Source organism: Cynocephalus volans, chromosome 15, assembly GCF_027409185.1.
Source record: "Cynocephalus volans isolate mCynVol1 chromosome 15, mCynVol1.pri, whole genome shotgun sequence".
In the NCBI taxonomy this organism is placed as follows: Eukaryota; Metazoa; Chordata; class Mammalia; order Dermoptera; family Cynocephalidae; genus Cynocephalus; species Cynocephalus volans.
Window position 1 is genome coordinate 11,426,250 of NC_084474.1, and position 24,566 is coordinate 11,450,815.

Here is a 24,566-nt window from a genome sequence, read left to right on the forward strand (position 1 = left end):
ATACAATTATAACTACTAAGATCTAATTATAGTATAATATATTATATTAATATTATATGCTATAATAATAAAACCTTATTAGTTATAATAGTAGTTGAAAATACCCTAAGTTATTTTTCCTAAAATTTCTGTTCAGGAAAAATTTCAAGCAATTATTTATAAGATTTTTGTTTTTTTTTAAAGACTAGTCGAATGCAGTAGTGATAAGAGGAGAAGAGGGGAACCAGGAGTTCGGTCTGTAACTAACTGACCATGAACAATCAATTGAGAGAACTCACTATCTTTGGACCAACCTATAGATTTTTTTTTTTTCCCTGAAAATGCTAGCACAAATTTTGGTATCACTATTCATGGTTAAGAAGTATATATTTGGTCTCTAGAAATGCTGGTATCTCAGCAACAGTTGCTTTGGGTTAAATAAAACATTTTCCATTTCCTTTTGGTAATATTTAGAAAATGAATTGCTTTTTGATGTTTAACATTAAGTGGAAAAAGTAAACATCATTAATTCTAGACTTTTTCTACTTTACTGCAAAGATTTGATGACAGCTTTGGACTTTAAAAATAAATTACTAATAATTTTCTAAATGGTATTTTTAAAGTCCAAAGCTGTCATCAAACCTTAGCAATGTATTAGTATTTAATGTTACTACTGATACTTACCTCAAATCTTAAAACAAATTTTACTGTGAATAATATAGGTTTCGGGGGCATGCACAGTGCTATAATACTGCATAGCTCCAAAATATATTGCTCATATTTTGAAATAATTTGCTTCATTTATATTTTGGAATACTTTTTTTTTTTTCTTAAAGATGACCGGTAAGGGGATCTCAACCCTTGGCTTGGTGTTGTCAGCACCACGCTCTCCCAAGTGAGCTAACCAGCCATCCCTATATAGGATCCGCACCCGTGGCCTTGGTGTTAGCAGCACCACACTCTCGCGAGTGAGCCACGGGCCAGCCCTATTTTGGAATACTTTTGTCAAAATTCTGCTGATACCTTAAAGTCTAAAGCTGAAGGCCTATTTCCTCTGAACTGCTCCTGGTCCTGTGTTCCTTCCCTCAACTAAGGACGTCATCACAGAGCTGGTTGCTGGGTGATCACCTGGGGGTGATCTTCCTCTCTTTGAGCCCTGAGGACGCCTGATCAAGAAGAACCGTTGATGTCTTCCATCCAACTATTTCTTAGACCCATTCCTATTACCTTAGATTAATTCATGTTGTTATTTGCTGTAAAAACTAGCTTGAAGGCAAACGTGTCGTTGAGCCTCTCACTTCGACCCCTTACAATCTATCCATCCAGCTACCATTCCTGTCTATTTCAGACAAGCCGGATCCTCACCTGCCTGTGTGCTACAGTCCAACCCCCTCGATGCCACATGTACCCTCTGATGTTCAATCCATTTGGGGCCGAGTCCTGTTACATGTGGAGCCAAGTAAAAAGGCCTTGTCCAGCGCTGAGAAACCTCCCTGGGCCACCCAGAGGGTGCCATTTCGTCAGTATGAAAGCGATAGTCCACTCAGGACTGGTGACCAGAAAAAGGGGTGGGTCAGGTAGAGGGTGGGGCCAGACGAAGCCAGAACAAGATGAAAGAAAAAAAAAATCAAAGCAGGAGACAAGCAGGGGAGATGCCTGATGACACTTGACTCCCTTAAACATTTCTTTTTTGGTGAAAATTTGTAAGTTTATGATGATGGCAAGATTGCACAGGGATCATGTTTCCCTCTCTTTCTAGACAAGTGAGAAAAGTGTTCTCCCTGAAGCCAGGGTGTCAGCCTCCCAGTGCTGCTTATACAAAGGTACCTCAAAAAAGTTCATGGAAAGATTCTTAGTATCTTTCCATTCTATTTTTCCACAAACATTTTGCTGTTATTGTTATTGTTTGCCACAAACTTTTTGAAGTATCCTCGTCAATACCAAACCTGCTCAGACCTCTGCCTTTTGTCTCTTTTGTCCTGGAAGGCTTGCCAAGTTACCTGCAACTGACCAAGCTCAAAGCTGGCACTTTCTGTGAAGGCATCTCAGCATCTCCCCCAACCCACTATTTTCCAGATAGAATAAAGCACCCATCGTCTGTGTACAATGTCACACCTTTGTCATAGGCCTGTCCCATGATTCATGAACTTGCTTTGTAGCTTTCTTTCTACTCATAGCTTGGAGGGATTCGCTTTTCTATTTCCTTGCATAGTATCTGGTATATGGTAGCTTTTGACTGAAATTAAGGCTGTCAAAGCAGAAATAATTTTGTAAAGTTTATTGGGAGCCAAATGTGAGGATTGACCTGGGAAACACCATCCAACAGAGTCAAAGAAGTGCTCCAAAGCTTATTACAAATAACAAAGGCTTTATAGACAGAAAAGGCTGAAGAAAGCAGAAATAAAAAACAAAAAGCAGATTGGTCATTTCAAAGTTATTCTGCCTGTAAGGTGGGGACAGGAAGACAAAACAATACAAAAATAACTGATTGGTCAACATCAGGTTACTTCAGGCTATCTTTTGTGAAAGGATTAAAGCAGAGGGAACTTCATTATCATACCTACTGAAGATTTAAACCGGCCTGTTTGGGAAATTGGCTCTTAACTCTTTCTCCTGACTTCTAGGAAGGTCAGACCACAACATAAGTGACATGGAACTTAGCAGGAGTGACTCCATTTTGGTTTTTTAGTCCGGTCTGTTGGGGTCCAGTGCAGGACCTTAGTCCAAAACAATGGCATCTGATAATTTTTATTTAACAGTCAGTTCTCAGAAATGTTTTTAGTGCATTAAAAGGCAAATACACACTTGGGAGATCATGGTGCTGGTAACACCAAGGTCATGGGTTCAGATCCCCCTATCTGCCAGTGGCCAAAAAAAAAAAAAAAAAAGCAAATATAATCTTAATTCTTTTCACATGAAGAGATGGTAGAAAAGAGAAGAAAATCATCACTTCTAAAGGTTTCTGTTAAAAACATGTAAATTAGTCTTATATTAAAAGGAGGTTTTATTTCAGATGGCTCCCCCCACCCCTTTTTGTTGGTGGCTGGCCAGTACGGGAATCTGAACCCTTCACCTTGTGGTTCACTTTTTTTCCCTTGTTTTTTAGTGTTTCATTTGTTTTATGATTTTGAGTGTTGTAGTGATGTGAAGCAGTCGGCCTGAACAGTTCAAGATTTTATATTGGTAAAAATAACATAATGAGATTCAGTTTAACAACTAGTTAAACCAGATACTAGTTTATCTGGCATCTACTGGATCCAAGACCCTAGTCATGTTACTGAAATGAGAGAGGTCCGTCATCCACTGTACACATATTTAAGAAATCTCTCGTGCCAAAGTTTTCAGTGTTAATGATTAGCATTTACTTGAATGCCATTCAAAGGAGCCCAGGATAGCCAAGAAAACTTAAAGACCCTGGACTCCTCAATAGTTCAAAATCAAGAACATTTATAGACCAAAATCATGGTTGGGGATCCTGGAAGTTACGTGTGACTCTGATTGGTCAGCGGTGAGGTCTGGCATGTTGACTTATTTTCCATGGCTCCTAAGTATCCAGGGTATATGGGCTTCAAAGCAGGTTTGTAGTTATTGGTTATCTGCAAAGACAACTGGAGTTAGTTACAGATGTTATCCTAAACTTAAGAAGCAAACATCCTGACCTCCAGATCAAGTCTTAGCCTAAGGAAGTTTGTGTAATCAACTCCACTCTTGTTATTGTTAGACTGGGGTCGGGGATAGAAGGAGAGATCAGGGTTTGTCCCCTGGTTTTAGTCACAGGGGCGAGTGGGGATAGCATGAAGATGGTAGTGGATAGAGGTACTCTGGATGAAGAGTGGCCCCAAGTTATTTTGGAAACTTGATGTGCAGAATTTTTGTGCTTCTAGCTGACAGTTTAAAGTTTCCAGCTCTTTTAGAATGGGAAGTGGTGACTTGATAGTCCCTGTGCCTCTTTTACCTGAGTTAGTCCTTTAGTCATCTAAGTGCCAAGTTCTCGGAGCCAGTTGTGTGGTCAACACAACCTGTCAGAATCTGCGTTCTGGTGGGTAATATAAATGGCTGTGTGTGACTGAGACAGGAGAGCTTTGTTGTGGACTCTGCTGCCCTTTGTGGAGTAGATGTTTCTGATTTCACATGTGTTGTAATTATGTTATTTTGAATAACCCAGGTTCTGCAAAGCGTGGCATAATTATTGCTGCAATGGAAATGGAGCAGAGGAAACTGAGAAGCTCCTCTGACTTAAAATTAGGTTTGTAAGTGAGTTTTCTTTTTTTGATGATGTACCTTTGTTACTGGCAGCCAGGCTCGGCTTGCCCTGTCACATTAAACAAATGTCCCAAAAGTCCAAAAGTTGGTGCAAAGACTGGAAGCTCTATTCAGATAACCTGCATCTGCGGAATGAGCAGGCTAAAATCATTCTGCTTGCTGATGCTTGTTCTGGGGTTTATAAAGGGGTAGAGGCAGGAAGGTGAGGTAAGGCTTTTGTCCTATAGGCAAAGCCGGAGGAGGCTGGTCATGGGATCAGCAGAGGGTCTGAGTCAGATGTCAAGGTCCCATGATGGACTGGGTGCTTTGGTGTCATGGAATCTGCAGTTGGTGGGCTGATCAGCTTCCAGCCCTTGATGTTATTTTGGGGCCGGAGTCGTTATCTCGTAGGGAGAGCTCAAAGACAACAACCTCAGTCAGGCATCACTGGAACATAGAAATACCTCACACGTACCTCTAAGTTACGTGGATGCAATTTTCCCTTAAGCAGGAAGGTGAGTTAATAATCAGCTAGGGTGCTTTGTCTTTCTCTTGGATTTCCTGCATTTGCAGTTGATTATGGAGGTAAGAAAAACATGAAAACTTAGTTTCAATTCTTAATTGTAGGTGTGCAACATCTAAAACAAATCAACATAAGAGGGTGTGATGGGAGACAAACAGAAACTTTTGAGAAGGATCCTTTTGGGGTATGATTTCATCTGGTAGTTTAAGCCATACAGTCAGTTTCTCATTTCCTCTGCTAACCTCAAGGAGTTGAAGATTATCAGTTCTCAAGTTCATGACTAACTGAAATTTTTTGTCGGATTCTAGTTACCCCAAAGACAGCCATTTTCTGGCAAAGGTCCCTTTCACCTTCTGAAAATAAGAAGTGGTTTTTAAGTCTTTTCAAAATGGTGTACCCCAGGCTGGCTGGTTAGCTCAGGTGGTTAGAGCATGATAGTATAACACCAAGGACTAAGGGTTCAAATCCCCCAGCTGGACAGCAGCCAAAAAAAAAAAAAAGAATACAAAATGGTGTACCCCATATATGAACTCTAGGAGATTCCTGTGTATCTAAACTCAGAACACATTGTCTGTAGTTTATTCTGTTTAAAAAAGTGTGTAATGGACTTGTACACGGTTACATGTACATCACCTGCATTTGTTCACACTGCTTATCTGAACAACACTCCTTTTCCTTTTCTTTTTAAAAAGTTTTTAAATTTTTATGTCTTTTTCTTTTTAATTATGAAGGAAGTAAATGTCTGCTCTAAATATTTCCAGCAATATGAAAGCATATAGAGTAAAATTTACTTTTTAATCTTTTTCCTGTCTTTTCCCACTCCAGAACCCTAGAGGTGACCTCTGTTTTTGGTTGGATGTGCCTGTTCCTGTAATCCTTACTACGTATCTTAGCTTGCTGGGGCTGCCATAACAAAATACTACAGACTGGGCGGCTTAAACAGCAAAAATGTATTTTCTCACAGCCCTGGAGGCTGAAAGTTCAGAATCAAAATGTCAGCAGGTTTGGTTTCTTATGAGGTCTCTTTCCTTGGCTTGCAGATGGCTGCCCCTAGCTGTGTTCTCCCTGGCTTGCCTGTAGTTTTTTCTCTGGGAGCACGCATCCCTGGAGGCATTGTGTGTCTAAATTTCCTCTTTATATAGACTTCAGTCAGATTGAATTAGGGCCCACCCTAACAACCTCATTTTAGCTTAATTACCTCATTAAAGGTTCTTGCTCCAAATATAGCCACATCCTGAGTTACTGGGGTTAGGGCTTCAACATATGACTTTTTTTTTTGGCAGGAGGCACAATTCAGCCCATAAAATGATGTATAGGTGCAGTATGTTTTTCCAACATAGACAGGAGTAGAGTACACAGTTTTTTCTGTGATTTGTTTTTCTCCTCCTCCTTTTACTTTTTTTGTGGCTGAGCAGTTCAGGGAACCCTTGAATGTTTTTCACTTAACAATGTATCATGAAAATGTGATATGGGTAATCTGTAAGTATTATTGTTAATATTGGTAATTGTGTTACTGAAGAACATTTAGGTTGCTTTCAATTACTTGCTATTATATACAGTACTACATTGTGGTATATCCTTGTAAGCATATCTTTTTCATATGTTATTATTTCTTCAAGGACAGGTTGATAGAAATGGAATTTCTGGGTCAAAGTGTAAGGGGTCAGTATGTTATGATGTTACTTCAAAATTGCATTCCCAAAGGGTTAAATTAATCTGTACTCACACACAGAGTACCAGAGTGACTGTTAACTTCAACTCTCACCAACCTTCATTATCAATATTTTAATACATTTCATGTATCTGATGGGCAGAACTTATTGTTTTACTGTACATTTCTCTTGTTACTAAAGAAGTTGAATATGTTTTTATATGTTCCACATATAATTTTGCTATTTTGTGTGTGTGTGTTGTCTGTTTATGTCAGATGCACATTCTTCTATTGGATTGTTGATCTTTTTGTTATTTATAAAAATTCTTCATATATTATGACTATTTATCCTTCATCTTTTATACATTTTAAAATATTTCTTTCAGATGTGAACTGTATTTTAACTTTGTTTGTGGGTTCTTTTAACCAAGAGAGGTTTGACATTTTTACGTGATCAAATCTGTCAGTATTTTCCTTTTAGAAATTTGTGTGTTTAGGAATGCTATCTCTACTAAAAGACAATGGTGCAATTTTCATGTTCTTTGGTGTGAATTAATTAAATGCTGTGAGGAGCTGCCCGAAATCGCCATTACAAGATGGCGCTGATTTCCGGTGGAGGGCAGGGCTGCTCGGTAACACGCCTGGGCCGATTAGGCAGCCACCAATAAGGTAGGAGCACGTCCTAGGCGAGGAGCAGTCTCTATATAAAGGGCGCGGGTTCCCTCGCTCGGGGTCTCCATTTTTGGCAAGCTTATGCTCTCCCTCTCAAGATGCATTAAAGCTGATCTGCAGAAGGATCCTTTGTGTGCCGCGTCGTTCTTGCTGGCGAGACGGTAGCGCGGGACATTTGGTGCCGAAACCCGGGAACTTGTGTCATCGTCAGCACCTTCGGAGACCCCCTGGAGACAGGGAGGATTCAGAACTGCAGGAGGGTAAGTTCGGAGAGGTATGCCTGTTCTTGGTCTGGGGTTAATCCGGTTGGTTTAAAAGGTTTTGAAATCGCCCGTTGGTGTGGTCAGACTGACGTAGATAAGCAGCTGCACCAGAGACCTGTGTGAGCCTCTAGTACGTAAGGGAACGGCGCGTCTCACAGCGCCTCCCACGGAGTGGGGCGCGTTATGGGTTCCACTCAGTCCATGGTTACCGCGTTAGAGGCCGTGCTGAGACAACGTGATATAAAGGTAGGGGGCCGTGTGCTCAAAAATTTTGTAAAAGAGGTAGATCGTGTAGCGCCGTGGTTTGCTTGTTCCGGCTCCTTGACTTTGAGCTCTTGGAACAAACTAGGCAGAGACCTTGACCGCAAGTACGCGGAGGGAGACCTCCGTCAGGGCACCAAGACCATTTGGAAGTTTATTAAAAATTGCTTAGAAGATGAGGGCTGTAAACCGGTAGTGATAGTAGGGCAAAATACATTAGAGGAGGTCCAAGACAGCATGTCAGAAACTGAACGGAGTGAGAGGATGGGTACCCGCAGGAGGAGAGACGTCTCCCATAAGAAAAAGGGCCCTCCCGGTAAGTCTACAGACGAGGGAGAGATTCTAAAACAACAAAGTGACACTCCCGGCACATCTGCCGGTAAAGGAGGGATTTCAAAACCCAGACAAAAGTTGGAAGGGAAAGAAGGAGGCCTCTACCCTATGCAAGAGCTGGGGGCCTTAAAACAAGAATTAGAAGATTTAAATCTGGATGAGTCCGACTCCGATCCCCTCAGCCCTAGTGAGGAATCCGATTTGGAGGAGGAAGCTGCCAGGTACGAGGAGGAGAGATATCATCCCGACAGGCGGCGGAGACCACTCGGGGAGTGGAAATGCCGGCCGCCCCCAGTGGCCCCCGCACGGCCTGCGCCTTCGGCGCCTCCTCCTTACGTGCAGTCTTCTAATCCCTTCTCATTCCTCTCTGATAAAGTGAGGAAAAAGGTTCAAGCTGCCTTCCCAGTTTTTGAGGTTGAGGGCGGAGGGAGAGTTCATGCCCCCGTCGAGTACACCCAAATTAAGGATCTAGCAGAGGAGGGATTTTGGTCTCACTGCGGCAATAGTCGCCGCCGTATCCCTGGCGGCGGGTGCAGCCACAGCTGCTGCCGTCTCCTTGACTACCACGGTACAGACTGCCACCACGTTGAATAATTTGTCCTCCGCGGTAACACAGGCCCTAGAAACACAGACTGCGCTAAACACTCAGCTGAAGGGAGAATTAATGGTGGTTAACCAGCGGGTGGATCTTGTGCAGGAACAAATAGACGTTTTATGGCAAATTGCTCAATTGGGGTGTCAATGGAAATATTCAGGGTTATGTGTCACCAGTATCCAATATAAAAAGTATACCAAAGCTGCAAATTTGTCTAAACAATTATCCCAGCATCTTTCAACAGGTTGGACGAGAGAATTTGACAACCTGATAAACCAGCTGCGCATGGCCATTGTGTCCGTGAATTCAACAAGAGTGGATGTCTCCTTCGCAGCCGGACTGTCCTCATGGATTAAAACGGCCGTGTCCCACTTCAAGGAGTGGGCAGGAGTGATTGGGGTTGGCATGTTCTTATGTGGGGGAACTGTGCTCCTACTATGGTTGGTCTGCAGATTAAAAGCCCAGACCCAGAGAGACAGGGTAGTCATCGCCCAGGCATTTCTAGCCCTGGAACAGGGGGCCAACCCTGACGTTTGGCTGTCCATGCTTAAGGATTAGCCTGCTCTGACTCCCCTTCCCCCTTCCTGTTGGCTGGCCTCCCTGAAGCTTGTTCAGAGGAGTTCGCCCTTGCTCAAACAGGTCTATGTGTAACAACAGGCTCCAGTGTGTCCAGAGACGGGCAACTTCCCCCAGACTTGAACCAACCTAAGACATGGTGCCCGGTGGCGATAGGGTCAACCTATGACGGGTAAGGTCAAAGTCTGTGGAGGGACGACCTAGGACAGGAACGCTGGCTAATTTGTCCGCGACCGCCGAGCTTGTACCAGCCGCTTTAAATGATAAAAAAGGGGGAGATGTGAGGAGCTGCCCGAAATCGCCATTACAAGATGGCGCTGATTTCCGGTGGAGGGCAGGGCTGCTCGGTAACACGCCTGGGCCGATTAGGCAGCCACCAATAAGGTAGGAGCACGTCCTAGGCGAGGAGCAGTCTCTATATAAAGGGCGCGGGTTCCCTCGCTCGGGGTCTCCATTTTTGGCAAGCTTATGCTCTCCCTCTCAAGATGCATTAAAGCTGATCTGCAGAAGGATCCTTTGTGTGCCGCGTCGTTCTTGCTGGCGAGACGGTAGCGCGGGACATTATGCATCTCTCTTTTTTACCACACAAGCACTTGGAATGAAACATGAATGTCTTCCTTTCTCCGCATCCCCTGGCTGCACACCCACCTCTGGCTCCCCACCTGGGTACCCAGTGTCCACTGCTCAGTACCCAGCATCCTAGCTCATTCTCTGCACATTTACACATATCTGTATATCTTACTGCGAAACCATAAATGAGATCAGGATATAGGTCTGCTGGTTTTACTTGCTTTTTTTCATGATACAGTATGTTTTGAAAATTTTAAATGTCAGTAGAAATAATCTACCTTATTCATTTTACTTTCTGGGAAACTTTAAATATCAGTACAAATGAGTCTATCTTAATCTTTTTTTTTAATCTTTTTTTTTAAAGATGACTGGTAAGGCGATCTTAACCCTTGACTTGGTGTTGTCAGCACCACGCTCACCCAGTGAGCTAACTGGCCATTCCTATATAGGGATCTGAACCCGTGGCCTTGGTGTTATCAGCACCACACTCTCCCAAGTGAGCCACGGGCTGGCCCTATCGTATTCTTTTTTGTGGCTGAATGGTACTGCATAGTGTGTATACTATATTTATTTAACTACTTCTACCATGATAAACATACAGACTTTTTCACATTGTTTTGCTATTACCACACTTTCAGAAAGTAGAATTATTAGTTTTGTTTTCTCATGTTTAATCTGATTTTAGTCTATCCGATGTCAATTTTTGTATTTAGTATGAGAGTAGGAGATAAGGCTCTTACTTAGCCATACATTGAACAGCCCATCTTTTCTTTATTAATTTAAAATGCTACTTTATTATATTTTAAAAATTATTATGCCTAATTCTACTTCTTGACTCATTAATCATATTTTCCTATCGCTATTTCAAAATCACAGTGTTTTAATTACTGAATAATTATAAAATGTTTGATTATCTGCTACAGCAAGTTAATCTATATTATACTTTTGCCTAAAAGCTTTTAGGCCATTTTTATCATTAACTTTATTTCCTACATGAACTAAAAACAGCTTGACAAACTTTGAAATCTTTTTGGAGTTGTTTTAGGTTGATAGATCAACTTTTTAGAGTATTGAGTCTTCTACAGTAACAATTCAGTCTCCTACAATAACGATTGAGTCTCCTGTAATAACAATGGTACATCTCTCCTTTTTTTTCTGGTTTTCTCTGCTGCATATTTCTTTTGGTTGCATTTTATTTATTTATTTATTTTTTGCTGGACGGTTCAGGGATCAAACCCTGGACCTTGGTGTTATCAGCACCACACTCTAATAATCAATTGAACTAACTGGCCAGCCCCATTGTTCTGATATTGTAAACAGGATCTTTTTCTTATTAGATTTTACAATTTGTTATTGCTATTACATAGGAAAGTTATTGTTTTCTTTGCATGTTTATCTTGCATCATTAAGAAACAGGCACATGTACAAGAGCTTACAAATTTAATAAAAAGCAAAGCTAATATTAAAATTAGAATATAAGGGGCTGGCCAGTTAGCTCAGTCAGTTAGAACATGGTGTTTTAACACCAAGGTGAAGGGTTCAGATCCCTGTACAGGCCAGCTGCCAAAAAATGAAAAAGAAAAAATTAAAAAATATGAAGAATAATTAAGGGCACAATTGTGTGATCTAATCTACAAATTACTTTCAGGGCTCTAAACAGTTCAGATATGCTTATCGTGACCACAAAGGGTTTAATGAAGGAGCAACTCCACCTGGTCCTTTAAGAAGAGGCAGCTTTGTAAGCAGTGGATTATCGTGACATTATATATGACATTTCATAGAGATGAGACTGAGTATGGCATATGCTTAAAGAGATGATTAGCATTTCTTGACAGATCAAAGGATGAAAGCTAAAAACCAGTGAGAACAGTAGACGGAAGAATGGGTGGCAATTGTAGAGGCTTTCAAAGTCAAGTTGAGTAGTCTGGAATTAATTCAGTAAGTAAGGGGAACCATTTTTGGGTCAGAGAAGTGACACTCAGTAGAGCTGTGGAATTATTTTTGGCATACTGGATGCAATCTGGAATCACGGTAGTCCACTAGAAAGCTATTTCAATAATATAATCTTACAGAGAAAAGGGCCTGAAACAAAAGTAATTGTAAATAAATGAGGCATTTCCAAAGAAGAAAAAAATAGGATTAAAAAAATTGAATATGAAGGAAGAATAAAATATTTATAACATTTTTATTTCATCTTTTTTTTTTTTTTTTTGGTGGCAGCTTGCTGGTATGAGAATCTGAATTATTGACCTTGGTGTTATAACACTACGCTCAGACCTACGGAGCTAACCATCCAGCCCAAAATATTTTTATTTTACTAGAATAGAATAACAGTTGGATGATTACCAGAGTGGGTGGGAAGCAGTTTCTTTTTTTCTTTTGGCAGCTGGCTGGTACAGGGATCCGAATCCTTGACCTTGGTGTTGCTACCACTGTGCTCTAACCAACTAGCCCAGGGAAGCTGTTTTAAAGAAAGATAAGAATAAGTTTGGGTTAGAACGTGTTTAGACGAGTATTGAAAGAGCAGGAAAATATTTTTGGTGTGGAACTGAATCTGAATGATTGGTGAGCTGAAATAGTTCAGCAGCACAGTGAGCAAGTTATCATTTACCAATCTGCTTTTGATTCGTGGTGCACTAAGACTTGAACCTTGTTGGGTTTCTACTGATGTGGTTAAAGGGGCTTTATTGTTGCTTTTGTTTTGGTAGAAAATTATTAAACCTGTGAAAAATGATTAATTGGAGTGGATTGACAAAAAATATGGTTTTCTAAAAATTATAATTATGTTCAAGATAAGCCTTTTATAAAGGGTATTTTGGTGTTTTGTAAAGAATAAAGACAGAATTCTTTTAAACTTAAAGGTCACATCACAGGGGTAAAGGAAGGAAAATAAGCAATGCTTTCAAGAACTACTGCAAAGGAATTATTTCTGTTGATGAACACTGCAGATTTTTAGCCTATAGAAAGTCACAAAATATGCATGCTACTTGTGCGTATCATAAATTCACTTCTTTATTTTAATCAATAAAGAATTATTGACTATTAAATAAGAAAACCAGTGGGAACATTTCAGTTTCATGTAACTACTCACCACCCCTCCAATTTCTGGAATTCCAGAGTGTATCTTTTTCATGTGATAAATCTTGTGACTGAAATTCAAGCAACAATATTAGATGGAAGTGGCGTAATATAGATGCATTTTGTTGTATTTTTAGTTTTGCTTTTTTTTTTTTTTGTCAGCTGGCCGGTACGGGTATCCAAACCTGTGACCTTGCTGTTATAAGGCTGTGGAATTTTTTTTAAATGTACAATTCTATAGTTGTAACACATGTATAGATTCATGTAGACACCATCACAACCAGGATATAGAATAGTTCCATCACTGAAAGACTTCCTCACTCTGCCCTTTATCATCATTCCCTCTCCAGACCTCCTAACCCCTGGCAACCACTAAACTATTCTCTGTCACTATGGTTTTTTTGAGAATGTCACACAAATAGAATCATATAGTATACAACTTTTGAGACTGGCTTCTTTCACTCAGCATAATGCCTTTAAGATTCATCCAAATATCTCTGTATATAAAAAAATGCTCATTTGGGCCGGCCCATGGCTCACTCGGGAGAACGTGGTGCTGACAACACCAAGTCAAGGGTTAAGATCCCCTTATTGGTCATCTTTTTTTAAAAAAAAAAAGCTCATTCCTTTTTATTGTACTATCATTCTGTTCTATGGCTACATCATCACCTGTTTATCCATTCACCCACTAAAGGGTGTTTAGATTGTTTTTGGCTTTTGGCAATCATGAACAGAGCAGCTATAAACATTTATGTAAAGGTAATTATGTGAACATAGTTTTTAATTTATCTAGGTTAAATACTTAGGAGTGGCATTGTTGGGTTATATGATAAAGTGTAGGCTTAATTTATTAAGAAACAGCCACACAGCTGGCTGATCATCTCACTTGATTAAAGCATAGTGCTGATAACACCAAGGTCAAGGCTTCAGATCCCCCTACTGGATAATTGCCAAACATGGATGAATGAATGAATGAATAGCAAAGGATTTTGAAAAAAAAGAAAAGAAAACGAAATGGCTACACTATTTTCCAGGGTGTCTGTGCAATTTCACATCACCACCAGCAATGTATGAGAGTTCTGGTAGCTCTACATCCTTGTCAGCACTTAGTATTGTCAGTATTTTTATTTTAGCCATTTTAATTGGTATGACTCTCACTGTAGCTTTAATCTGAATTTCCCTAATGGCAAATAATGTGGAATGCTGAATAATGTTGAATATGCTAATGGGTGTGAATTGGTATCTCATTGTGGTTTTGATTCATATTTCCCTAGTGATTAGCAATTTGAGAATCTTTTTATGGTGTTATTGGCAATTTGTTTATCTTTTCTGCAGAAATGTGTATTAAGATTTTTTGCCCATTTTAAATATCAGGTTGTTTTTCTTGTTGCTGTTGTTGAGTTATAGGAGTTCTTGATATATTCTAGATATTAACTACTTAACAGATATATAATTTCAAATATTTTTCTCCCATTACGTGAGATGTCCTTTCACTATGTTGATTGTGCCTTTTGATGCCCAGAAATTTTCATTTTGATTTAGTCCAATTTATCTATTTTTTCTTTTATTTTCTGTGATTTTTTTGTCAAATTCAAGAAATCATTGCCAATTCTAATGTCATGAAGTTTTTCCTCTCTGTTTTTTCCTAATGATTTTACAGTATTAACTTTTACCTTTATTTCTTTGATCCATTTTGATTTGATTTTTGTACAGGGTGTCAGGTAAAGATTTACTTTATTCTTTCGCATGTGTTTATTCAGTTTTCCCAGCACCATTTGTTGAAAAAAACCATCCTTTCCCAATTGAATGGTCTTGGCACTATTGTCAAAAATCCATTGGCCATATATACATAAGGGTTTATTTCTGGGATCCCTATTCTGTCCCATTGGTTTCTCTATCTGTCTTTATACCAGTACCATACTATTTTGAGTACTGTTGCTTTGTAGTAAGTTTTTCTTATCTTTCTTTTCTTTCTTTTTTTGATATGTAAAAAGTCTTTATTTGCAGGGGAGCAGGAATTTAATCAAATAGGCCAAATACCATGTCATCATCTGATTCATTGGATTCTTCCTTCTTCTCATCTTTCTTCTTCTCTGCTGCAGTGGAGGTGGAGTCAGCAGCAGGAGCTGCACAGCCTAGGACCGTAGAGAAAGCCACAGCCCCACCAGCAGGCACACTGGCAAGCTTGCCAATACCCTGGGCAATAAGGTCTTCAATCTTTTTTCCATTCAGTTCACTAATGACCTTGTTGAACTTGTCATTGTTTGCCTCAATGCCCATGCTGTCCAGGATCTTCTTGATGTCCTTTATGCTGGGGGAGGAGTTGCCCCCAAGATGGCCAGCACGTAGGAGATTTCCTAGAGCATCTCAGCATTGGAGGGGAGGTCTCATGCCTGTGACCTTAGCAACATAAGGGAGGAAAAGGAAGGCTGTAGTAAGTTTTGAAATCACTGGTAACACGAAGGTGAAGGGTTCAGATCCCCATACAGACTAACTGCCAAAAACCAAACCAAAACAAAAAGTTCTGAAATCAGAAAACATGAGTCCTCCAACTTTGTTCTTTTTCATGATTCATTTGCCTATTTGGGCTCCATATGAATTTAGGATCTTCTCCCCTCCCCAATTTCTACAATAAAAGTTTTTGGAATTTTGATATAGATAGCATCAAATTTATAGATTGCTTTGAATATATTGTCATCTTAACAGTATTAAGTCTTCCAATCCATGAATATGGGATGTCTTTCTACTTATTTGTGTCTTTAAATTTTTTTTAGCAATGTTTTGTAGTTTCAGTGTATAAGCCCTTTGCCTTGAAGACTTGTAGCTGACTCAGCTACACAAGTAGTTCTATAAAAAATATTAATTGCATTAAAGGGGGCCACATTACTTGGATGAAACTTCCTGTTCCCAGAAACCCTTATTATGAGTTCCTGAAATTGCTGAAGACAAAGACCTCAACCCAGATTTGCTGACATCATAGAAAGTTACCAACTTATCTAAAAATTGCTTGGAATGTATCTTGTAACTATTTTATAGATTTATAACCATGTATTGTAACTTAGAACCAATCATTGGCTCTTCTGATATGTAATAGCTAATGAAAAAGAGACAGCTATGATAAAGAAAAGCCCCCTCTCTCATTCTTTGTTCTCCTTTCTAATTTTGCTATGTAAGTCCGTAACCTAGTGGAAAATCCCTAGAGCACTTCTCAATTCTGTTGGTTTGTGTTTACTGGGTTGATCCTCAAATTTGGCTCATAATAAGCCTTATAAATTTTCAAGCTTGCCTCTGCAGCCTCAATTCAGTTAATAGCCTCCTAGGTTAAATTTATTCCTAAGTACTTTCTTTGTTTTGATGGTGTGTTAAATGGAAGTGATTTCTTCATTTCCTTTTCAGATTATTCATGCTAGTGTATAGAAATGCAGCTGATTATTGTGTGTTGATTTTGTGTCCTGCAAGCTTATGGATTTTTTTTATTAGCTATAACCCCTAATCTTTTGTTTTCCCTAGTGTGTTCAGAACATATATGTTTGGATTTAGGTATACCCATTTTATTAGTGTTATTTTAGCCTCTTCCCCCTGTTGTTCCCCCTCTATTCACCATTCCCTGCCTTCTTCTGAGGTATTTGAATATTTTTTAGTATTCATTTTAAGTTATGTGCTGTGTTTTTGACTACATGTGTTTGTAATTTATTTTTACTGGTTGGCTTAGGGATTACAATGTACTTATTTAATTTTTTACAGTCTATGTAGAAGCAATATTTTACCACTTTAAGTGGATTGTAGAAAATTTATCACTGTATAGGTCTCTTTACTATCTCCCAATTATGTTGTAGTTGTTTCACATATTCCATCTGTATACACTGAAAATTCCATTAACAATGTTATAAGTTTTATTTTCTACTGTCAAACATCAAATATATTTCTTAAAACATTAGAGAGAAAAACAGTGTATTATATTTGCCCAGATATTTACTATTTCTTTTCTTTTCTTTTCTTTTTTGAATTTAATTTTGTCAATATACAATGTGGTTGATTATTGTGGCCCATTACTGAAACCTCCCTCCCTCCTCGCTCTCCTCCCTCCCACCCAACAATGTCCTTTCTGTTTGCTTGTCGTATCAACTTCAAGGAATTGTAGTTGTTAGGTCTTCTTCACCCCCAGGGTTTTTTTTTTTTTTTTTTTTTTTTTGTGTGTGTGTGTGTGTGTGTGTGTGTGTGTGTGTGTGTGAGAATTAATTTATTTATTTTTAGCTCCCACCAATAAGTGAGAACATGTGGTATTTCTCTTTCTGTGCCTGACTTGTTTCACTTAATATAATTCTCTCAAGGTCCATCCATGTTGTTGCAAATGGCAGTATTTCATTATTTTTTATAGCTGAGTAGTATTCCAGTGTGTAGATATACCACATTTTCCGTATCCACTCATATGATGATGGACATTGGGGCTGGTTCCAACTCTTGGCTATTGTAAAGAGTGCTGCGATGAACATTGGGGAACAGGTATACCTTTGACTTGATTATTTCCATTCCTCTGGGTATATTCCCAGCAGTGGAATAGCTGGGTCGTATGGTAGATCTATCTGCAATTGTATGAGGAACCTCCATACCATTTTCCATAGAGGCTGCACCATTTTGCAGTCCCACCAGCAATGTATGAGAGTTCCTTTTTCTCTGCAACCTCGCCAGCATTTATCATTCAGAGTCTTTTGGATTTTAGCCATCCTAACTGGGGTGAGATGGTATCTCAGTGTAGTTTTGATTTGCATTTCCCAGATGCTGAGTGATGTTGAACATTTTTTCATATGTCTGTTGGTCATTTGTATATCTTCCTTAGAGAAATGCCTACTTAGCTCTTTTGCCCATTTTTTAATTGGGTTCCTTGTTTTTTTCTTGTAAAGTTGTTTGAGTTCCTTGTATATTCTGGATATTAATCCTTTGTCAGATGTATATTTTGCAAATATATTCTCCCACTCTGTTGGTTGTCTTTTAACTCTGTTAACTGTTTCTTCTGCTGTGCAGAAGCTTTTTAGCTTGATATAATCCCATTTGTTTATTTTTCCTTTGGTAGCCCGTGCTTTTGAGGTCGTACTCATGAGGTCTGTGTCCAGTCCTATTTCCTGAAGTGTTTCTCCTATGTTTTCTTTAAGAAGTTTTATTGTTTCAGGGTGTATATTTAAATCCTTAATCCATTTTGAGTTGATTTTAGTATATGGTGAGAGGGATGGGTCTAGTTTCATTCTCCTGCACATGGATATCCAGTTATCCCAGCATCATTTGCTGAAGAGGCAGTCTCTTTGCCACTGTATAGGCTTGGTGCCTTTGTAAAAGATCAGATGGCTGTAGGTGTGTGGGTTGATTTCTGGATTCTCTATTCTATTCCATTGATCAGTGTGTCTGTTTTTATGCCAGTACCATGCTGTTTTGGTTATTATAGCTTTGTAGTATAGTTTAAAGTCAGGTAGTGTTATGCCTCCAGCTTTATTTTTTTTACTCAGCATTGCTTTGGCTACGTGTGGTCTTTTATTATTCCATATAACTGTCTGGATAGTTCTCTCCATTTCTGAGAAAAATGTCATTGGAATTTTGATGGGGATTGCATTGAATTTGTATATCACTTTGGGTAGTATGGACATTTTCACTATGTTGATTCTTCCAATCCAAGAGCATGGGATATCTTTCTGTCTTCTTGTATGCTCTCTAATTTCTCTCAGCAGTGGTTTGTAGTTCTCATAGAGATTTTTCACATCCTTGGTTAACTCAATTCCTAAGTATTTTATTTTTTTGGTGGCTATTGTAAACGGACAGGCTTTCTTGATTTCTCCTTCTGCATGTTCACTATTGGAGAATAGAAATGCTACTGATTTTTGTGTGTTGATTTTGTATCCTGCTACTGTACTGAAATCATTTATCACCTCCAAGAGTTTTTTTGTAGAGGCTTTAGGCTGTTCGATATATAGGATCATGTCATCTGCAAACAGGGACAGTTTGACTTCATCTTTTCCAATCTGGGTGCCCTTTATTTCCTTCTCTTCTCTGATTGCTCTGGCTAGTACTTGCAATACTATGTTGAATAGGAGTGGTGAGAGTGGGCATCCTTGTCTAGTTCCTATTCTTAAAGGAAAAGCTTTCAGCTTTTCCCCATTCGGGATGATATTGGCAGTGGGTTTATCATATATTGCGTTAATTATGTTGAGATACTTTCCACCTATACCTAACATATAGAGGGTCTTTGTCATGAATGAGTGATGAATTTTATCAAATGCTTTTTCAGCATCTATAGAGATGATCATATGGTCCTTGTGTTTGCTTTTATTAATATGGTGAATCACATTTATTGATTTGTGTATGTTGAACCAACCTTGCATCTCTGGGATGAATCCCACTTGATCGTGGTGAATAATTTTACGTATGTGTTGCTGAATTCTGTTTGCTAGTATTTTAGTGAGGATTTTTGCATCTATATTCATCAAGGATATCGGCCTGTAGTTTTCTTTTTTGGTTATATTTTTATCTGGTTTTGGTATCAGGATGATGTTTGCTTCATAGAATGAGTTTGGGAGTATTGCATCTGTTTCAATCTTTTGGAATAGTGTGTAAAGAATCGGTGTCAATTCCTCTTTGAATGCTTGGTAAAATTCTGCTGTAAGTCCATCTGGTCCAGGGCTTTTCTTTGTTGGGAGCCTTCTGATAACAGCTTCAATCTCCTTTATTGTTATTGGTCTGTTCAGATTTTCTACGTCTTCATGGTTCAGTTTTGGGAGCTTGTGTGTGTCCAGAAATTTATGCATTTCCTCCAGGTTTTCAAGTTTGTTGGCATATAGTTGTGTATAGTAGTCTCGAATGATTCCTTGTATTTCAGATGAATCAGTTGTAGTATCACCTTTTTCATTTCTAATTTTTGTTATTTGAATCTTCTCTCTTCTTTTCTTTGGTAGCCATGCTAATGGTTTGTCAATTTTATTTATCTTTTCAGAAAACCAACTTTTTCATTCATTGATCTTTTGTATTATTTTTGGGGTTTCAATTTCATTCAGTTCTGCTCTGATCTTAATGATTTCTTTCCGTCTGCTAACTTTAGGTTTGGATTGTTCTTGTTTTTCTAGTTCTTTAAGGTTAGGTGTTAGGTTGTTCACTTGCCATCTTTCCATTCTTCTGAGGTGAGCATTTAATGCAATAAATTTCCCCCTTAGTACTGCTTTTGCAGTATCCCACAGGTTTTGGTATGATGTATCATTATTTGCATTAGTTTCAATAAATTTTTTGATTTCCTGTTTGATTTCTTCTTGGACCCATATGTCATTAAGTAAAATGCTGTTTAATTTCCATGTGTTTATATAGTTTCCAGAGTTTCGTTTGTTATGAATTTCTAGTTTTAATCCATTGTGGTCTGAGAAAATACATGGGATAATTCCAATTTTTTTTAATTTGTTGAGACTTGATTTGTGACCTAATATGTGATCTATCCTGGAGAATGATCCATGTGCTGATGAGAAGAATGAATATTCTGAGGTTGTTGGATGGAATGTTCTGTAGATATCTGCCAATTCCAATTGGTCTAGAGTATTGTTTAGATCTTGTGTTTCTCTACTGATTCTTTGCCTAGATGATCTGTCTAATATTGACAGTGGGGTGTTCAGGCCCCCTGCTATCATGGTCTTAGTGTCTATTTCCTTCTTTAGGTCTAATAGAGTTTGTTTTATAAATCTGGCTGCTCCAACATTGGGTGCGTACATATTTATGATTGTTATGTCTTCTTGATGGATCAGTCCTTTTATCATTAAGTAGTGTCCCTCATTGTCTCTTTTTATGGTTTTTAGTTTAAAGTCTATTTTGTCAGATATAAGAATAGCTACTCCAGCTCGTTTTTCTTTTGTTTGCATGGTAAATCTTTTTCCTTCTTTTCACTCCTAATCTATGTGAGTCTTTATGGGTGAGGTGGGTCTCTTGAAGGCAGCATATAGTTAGGTCCTCCTTTTTTATCCAGTCAGCCAGTCTGTGTCTTTTGATTGGGGAATTTAAGCCTTTTACATTAAGAGTTGTTATTGAGGGCCGAGCCCGTGGCGCACTCGGGAGATTGCGGTTCTGGGAGTGTGGTGCCGCTCCCGCCGCGGGTTCAGGTCCTGTATGGGAATGGCCGGTGCACTCACTGGCTGAGTACCAGTCACGAAAAGGACAAAAAAAAAAAAAGAGTTGTTATTGAAAAGTGTTGATTTATTCCCAGCATTTTATTGATTGTTTGGTTGTCTTAGGTGTCTTTTGTTCCTTGCTTTCAGATTCACTGTTTGTTTTCTGTGTTTGTTGATTACTTAGGTTGTAGATAGCCTTTTTGTTTGTTTGTTTTCTCTTCATGAATGCCATTTTTATTATACTAGGGGGTTCGGATTTTTCTTGGGTTTTTATGGCAGTGGTAGTTACTTTTCAGGAACCAAACCCAATACTCCCTTGACAATTTCTTGTAAGGGTGGTTGTGTGGTGGTGAACTCCTGCAGTTTTTGTTTGTCTGAGAAATATACTATTTGCCCTTCATTTCGGAAGGATAGCCTTGCAGGATAGAGTTCTTATCTGGCAATCTCTGTCTTTCAGTATTTTGAATATATCATCCCATTCCTTTCTGGCTTTTAGGGTTTGTGATGAAAAATCTGATGTTAGCCTGATTGGGGCTCCCATATAGGTGATTTGATGCTTCTCTCTTGCAGCTTTTAATATTCTCTCTTTGTCTTTGAGTTTTGCCAATTTGACTATAACATGTCTTGGAGAAGACCTTTTTGGCTTGAATACGTTTCGAGATCATCGAGCTTCCTGGATCTGAAGATCTGTGATTTTTCCTATACCTAGGAAGTTTTCTGCCACTATTTTGTTGAATATGTTTTCAATGCAATCTCCTTTTTCCTTCCCTTTTGGAATACCCATGACTCGGATATTTGAACGCTTCAGGTTGTCTGATATCTCTCTCAGATTTTCTTCAATGCCTTTGATTCTTTTTTCTTTTTTTTTTGTCTGCTTGTGTTATTTCAAACAGCCCATCTTCAAGTTCAGAGGTTCTCTCTTCAACTTCGACAAGCCTGCTGGTTAAACTCTCCGTTGTGTTTTTTATTTTGCTGAATAACTTCTTCAGTTCAGCAAGTTCTGCTACATTTTTTTTCAGGGCATTGATTTCCTTGTACATTTCCTCTTTCAGGTCCTGCATACTTTTCCTCGTTTCCTCATGATGTCTAGCTGAGTTTCCTTGTATCTCATTCAGTTTCCTTAGAATTATCACTCGAAATTCCTTGTCAGTAATTTCAGGGGCTTCTTGTTCTATAGGATCTAGAGCTTGAGATTTATTATCTTTTGGTGGTGTACTTTCTTGATATTTCGTATTTCTGGTATCTTTTTTTGATGTTTATTCATTTTGGCAGGGGGTTTCACAGTCCATAGGTTTGACACTATTGACTAAGTAAGATGTTGCTGTGGTTGCCACTTTGGTATGGCTACCTCAGTGACTTCTCAGTTTGCCACTAGTGCCTTGCATGTGTGGTTGCCTCGGGTCTTGGGCCTCTCAGGGGAACCACCTCTCTGGTCAGCTTGGACTCTGCCAGGCTGCTGGATCACAGGGCTGTACTGCAGGGTGTGTGGTCTCTGCTGAGCTTCCACCTCCTGTGCAGGACTTCTGCCTGTTCCATGCACTCTGGCCTGGGCTGCTGGGATGCACCTAGTTACCGCAGAGCATGTGGTCTCTGCAGAGCTTCCCCTTCCCCTACAGGATGTCTCCCTGCTCTGTGCGCACTAGGCCAGATTTTGGATGGAGCCGGGTGGTGGCAGTGAAGCCTACCTGCTGCTGGATCATGTGGCGTTGGCCCCCCCACAGGGCGTGTGGACTCCATGGAGCTTCTATCTCCCTTTCTGGACGTCTCTGTGCTCCATACGCATTGGGCTGGGCTGCTGGATAGTGCGGCAGCAGTGTGGTCCCCGTGGAGTTCCTGCCTCCCCTGCCAGACGTCTCCCTTTTCCGAGCACACTAGGCCGGGCTCCTGGATCATGCAGTGGCAGCCCCACAGGGTGTGTGGTTTCTGCCAAGCCTCTGCCTCCCTTGCTGGACGTCTCCCCACTCTGCGTGCACTGGGCTGGGCTGGGAATGGAGCTGGGTGGCAGCGGTTCATGAAGCCTATCTGCCGGATCGTGTGACCGCAGCCCCGCAGGGCATGTGGTCTCCACGGAGCTTCTGCCTCCCCTGCTGGACGTCTCCCCATTCCATATGCACTTGTTGTTATGTTTTTATAGTTTAAATCAGTTGATTTGTAGGAGAGAGTGACGCTAGGGACCGTCTATTCCGCCATCTTGACCGTAAGTCCCCACAAAGAATTTCTTTCTTCTTTTTCTTTTGCACTGTATCTGAGCTGGGCCCTGTCCCTTGAGTTCTGGACAAATAAATGAAGAGTTTCAGAGGCTGGGAAGTCCAAAGTCCAGGGAACACATCTGCTGAAGTCTTTCTTTGGTGGTGGCTTTACAGCAATGCAGGGGTCTCACATGGCAGATAATGGCAGAGTAGAGAGAGAGTGATATTTACTATTTCTGCTGATTTTTCTTTATTCTTGGTGTTCCAAGTCTCCTTTTGGTATTATATCTTTTCTGTCTGAAGAACTCCTTTTAGAGATTCTTTTTTTTTTTTTTTTTTTAAATTTGGTGACTGGCCAGCACACAGATCTGAACCCTTGACCTTAGTGTTACTAACCCTGTGCTCTAATCAACTGACCTAACTAACCACCTAATCATGTATTTCTACTTCCTTCTGGCCTTTGTGGTTTATGGTGAGAAAATTCACATTCATTCATATTATTTCCCTATAATTAATGCACCACATTTCTCTAATTTCTTTCAGGATTTTTTTCCTTTGTCTTTAGTCATTCAGTTTGATTATTATATGTCTTAGTATGAATTCCTTTGGTTTATTCTGTTTAGGGTTTGATGAATTTCTTGAATCTATAGGTTTATGCCTTTCACCAAATTTGGAAAGTTTCCATCCATTATTTTCTCAAAAATTTTTTTCTGCATCACACATTTTCCTCTGCTCTTTCTGGGCCTCTGGTTTATTAGACATTTATTCTTGTTTCACAGGTTTTTTAGAAGCAGTTCATTTTTCTTTAATTTTTATTCTCTGTTGTTTAGATTAGATAATTTCTACTGATCTATCTTTAAATTCACTGGCCCCTTCCTCTTTGCATTTTGTTATTGAGTCAGTGCTGCTATTTCTGTTATGTCCTTGTATTTTTGAGTTCTAAACTCTCCATTTAGTTCTTCACATTCTATTTCTTTGAGAGAGACTTTATATCCTTTCTTTCATGTCAAGACTGTCCTTATTTCTATGAACATTATAATAGCTGCTGTAAAGTCTTTGAAACTGAGTTAGTGGAAAAAAACACACAAACTATTAAGTTTTTTCCACTGTACTCTCACAACATGCTTCTGACACCAGACATGTGTGGGGTTTCTCCCCACACATCAAGCAAGCCAGCAGTTCTCCAGTGGACACCAGCTGGGTGTTCTCTAACTCAATTCAATTCCAACACTATCTACTTGGAGATAGCATCAGATCCCACAGGTTGATGGCTCAGTCCCCAAGACTGCCCCCCACTTCAGATGCCAGTCACAAGTCCAGGCATCTGGAACTTCTCCAACCAGCTATTAATCAAGGTTCCCACAACTCTTTCTTTGGGTTTGATTAGTTTGATTGAGTAGCTCACAGAACTCAGGGAAAGATGTACTTATATTTACTGGTTAATAATACAGGAAATTACAAAGGATGCAGATGAAGAGATATGTAGGGTGAGGCATGGAGGAAGG

At 39.5% G+C, this 24,566-nt stretch overlaps 1 protein-coding gene across 1 annotated transcript; it reads right to left on the reverse strand.

Moving 5' to 3' along the window:
* Positions 1 to 14,762: 14,762 nt before the first annotated feature.
* On the reverse strand, positions 14,763 to 22,609 carry LOC134363633 (large ribosomal subunit protein P2-like). Its single transcript, XM_063079247.1, has 2 exons — positions 22,558 to 22,609; positions 14,763 to 15,100 (listed from the first exon to the last, which is right to left on the reverse strand). Exons 1-2 carry the CDS (start codon positions 22,607 to 22,609, stop codon positions 14,763 to 14,765), a joined length of 390 nt encoding a protein of 129 aa, XP_062935317.1.
* Positions 22,610 to 24,566: the final 1,957 nt, after the last annotated feature.

Bases quoted from the DNA above. Each gene is read 5' to 3' on its own strand.
- LOC134363633 (XM_063079247.1), bottom strand. From the start codon at position 22,609: ATGGAGTCCACACGCCCTGTGGGGGGGCCAACGCCACATGATCCAGCA. The intron at 15,101-22,557 runs GTAGGCTTCACT...GAGATGCTCTAG, and splicing joins GCCACATGATCCAGCAGCAG to GAAATCTCCTACGTGCTGGC.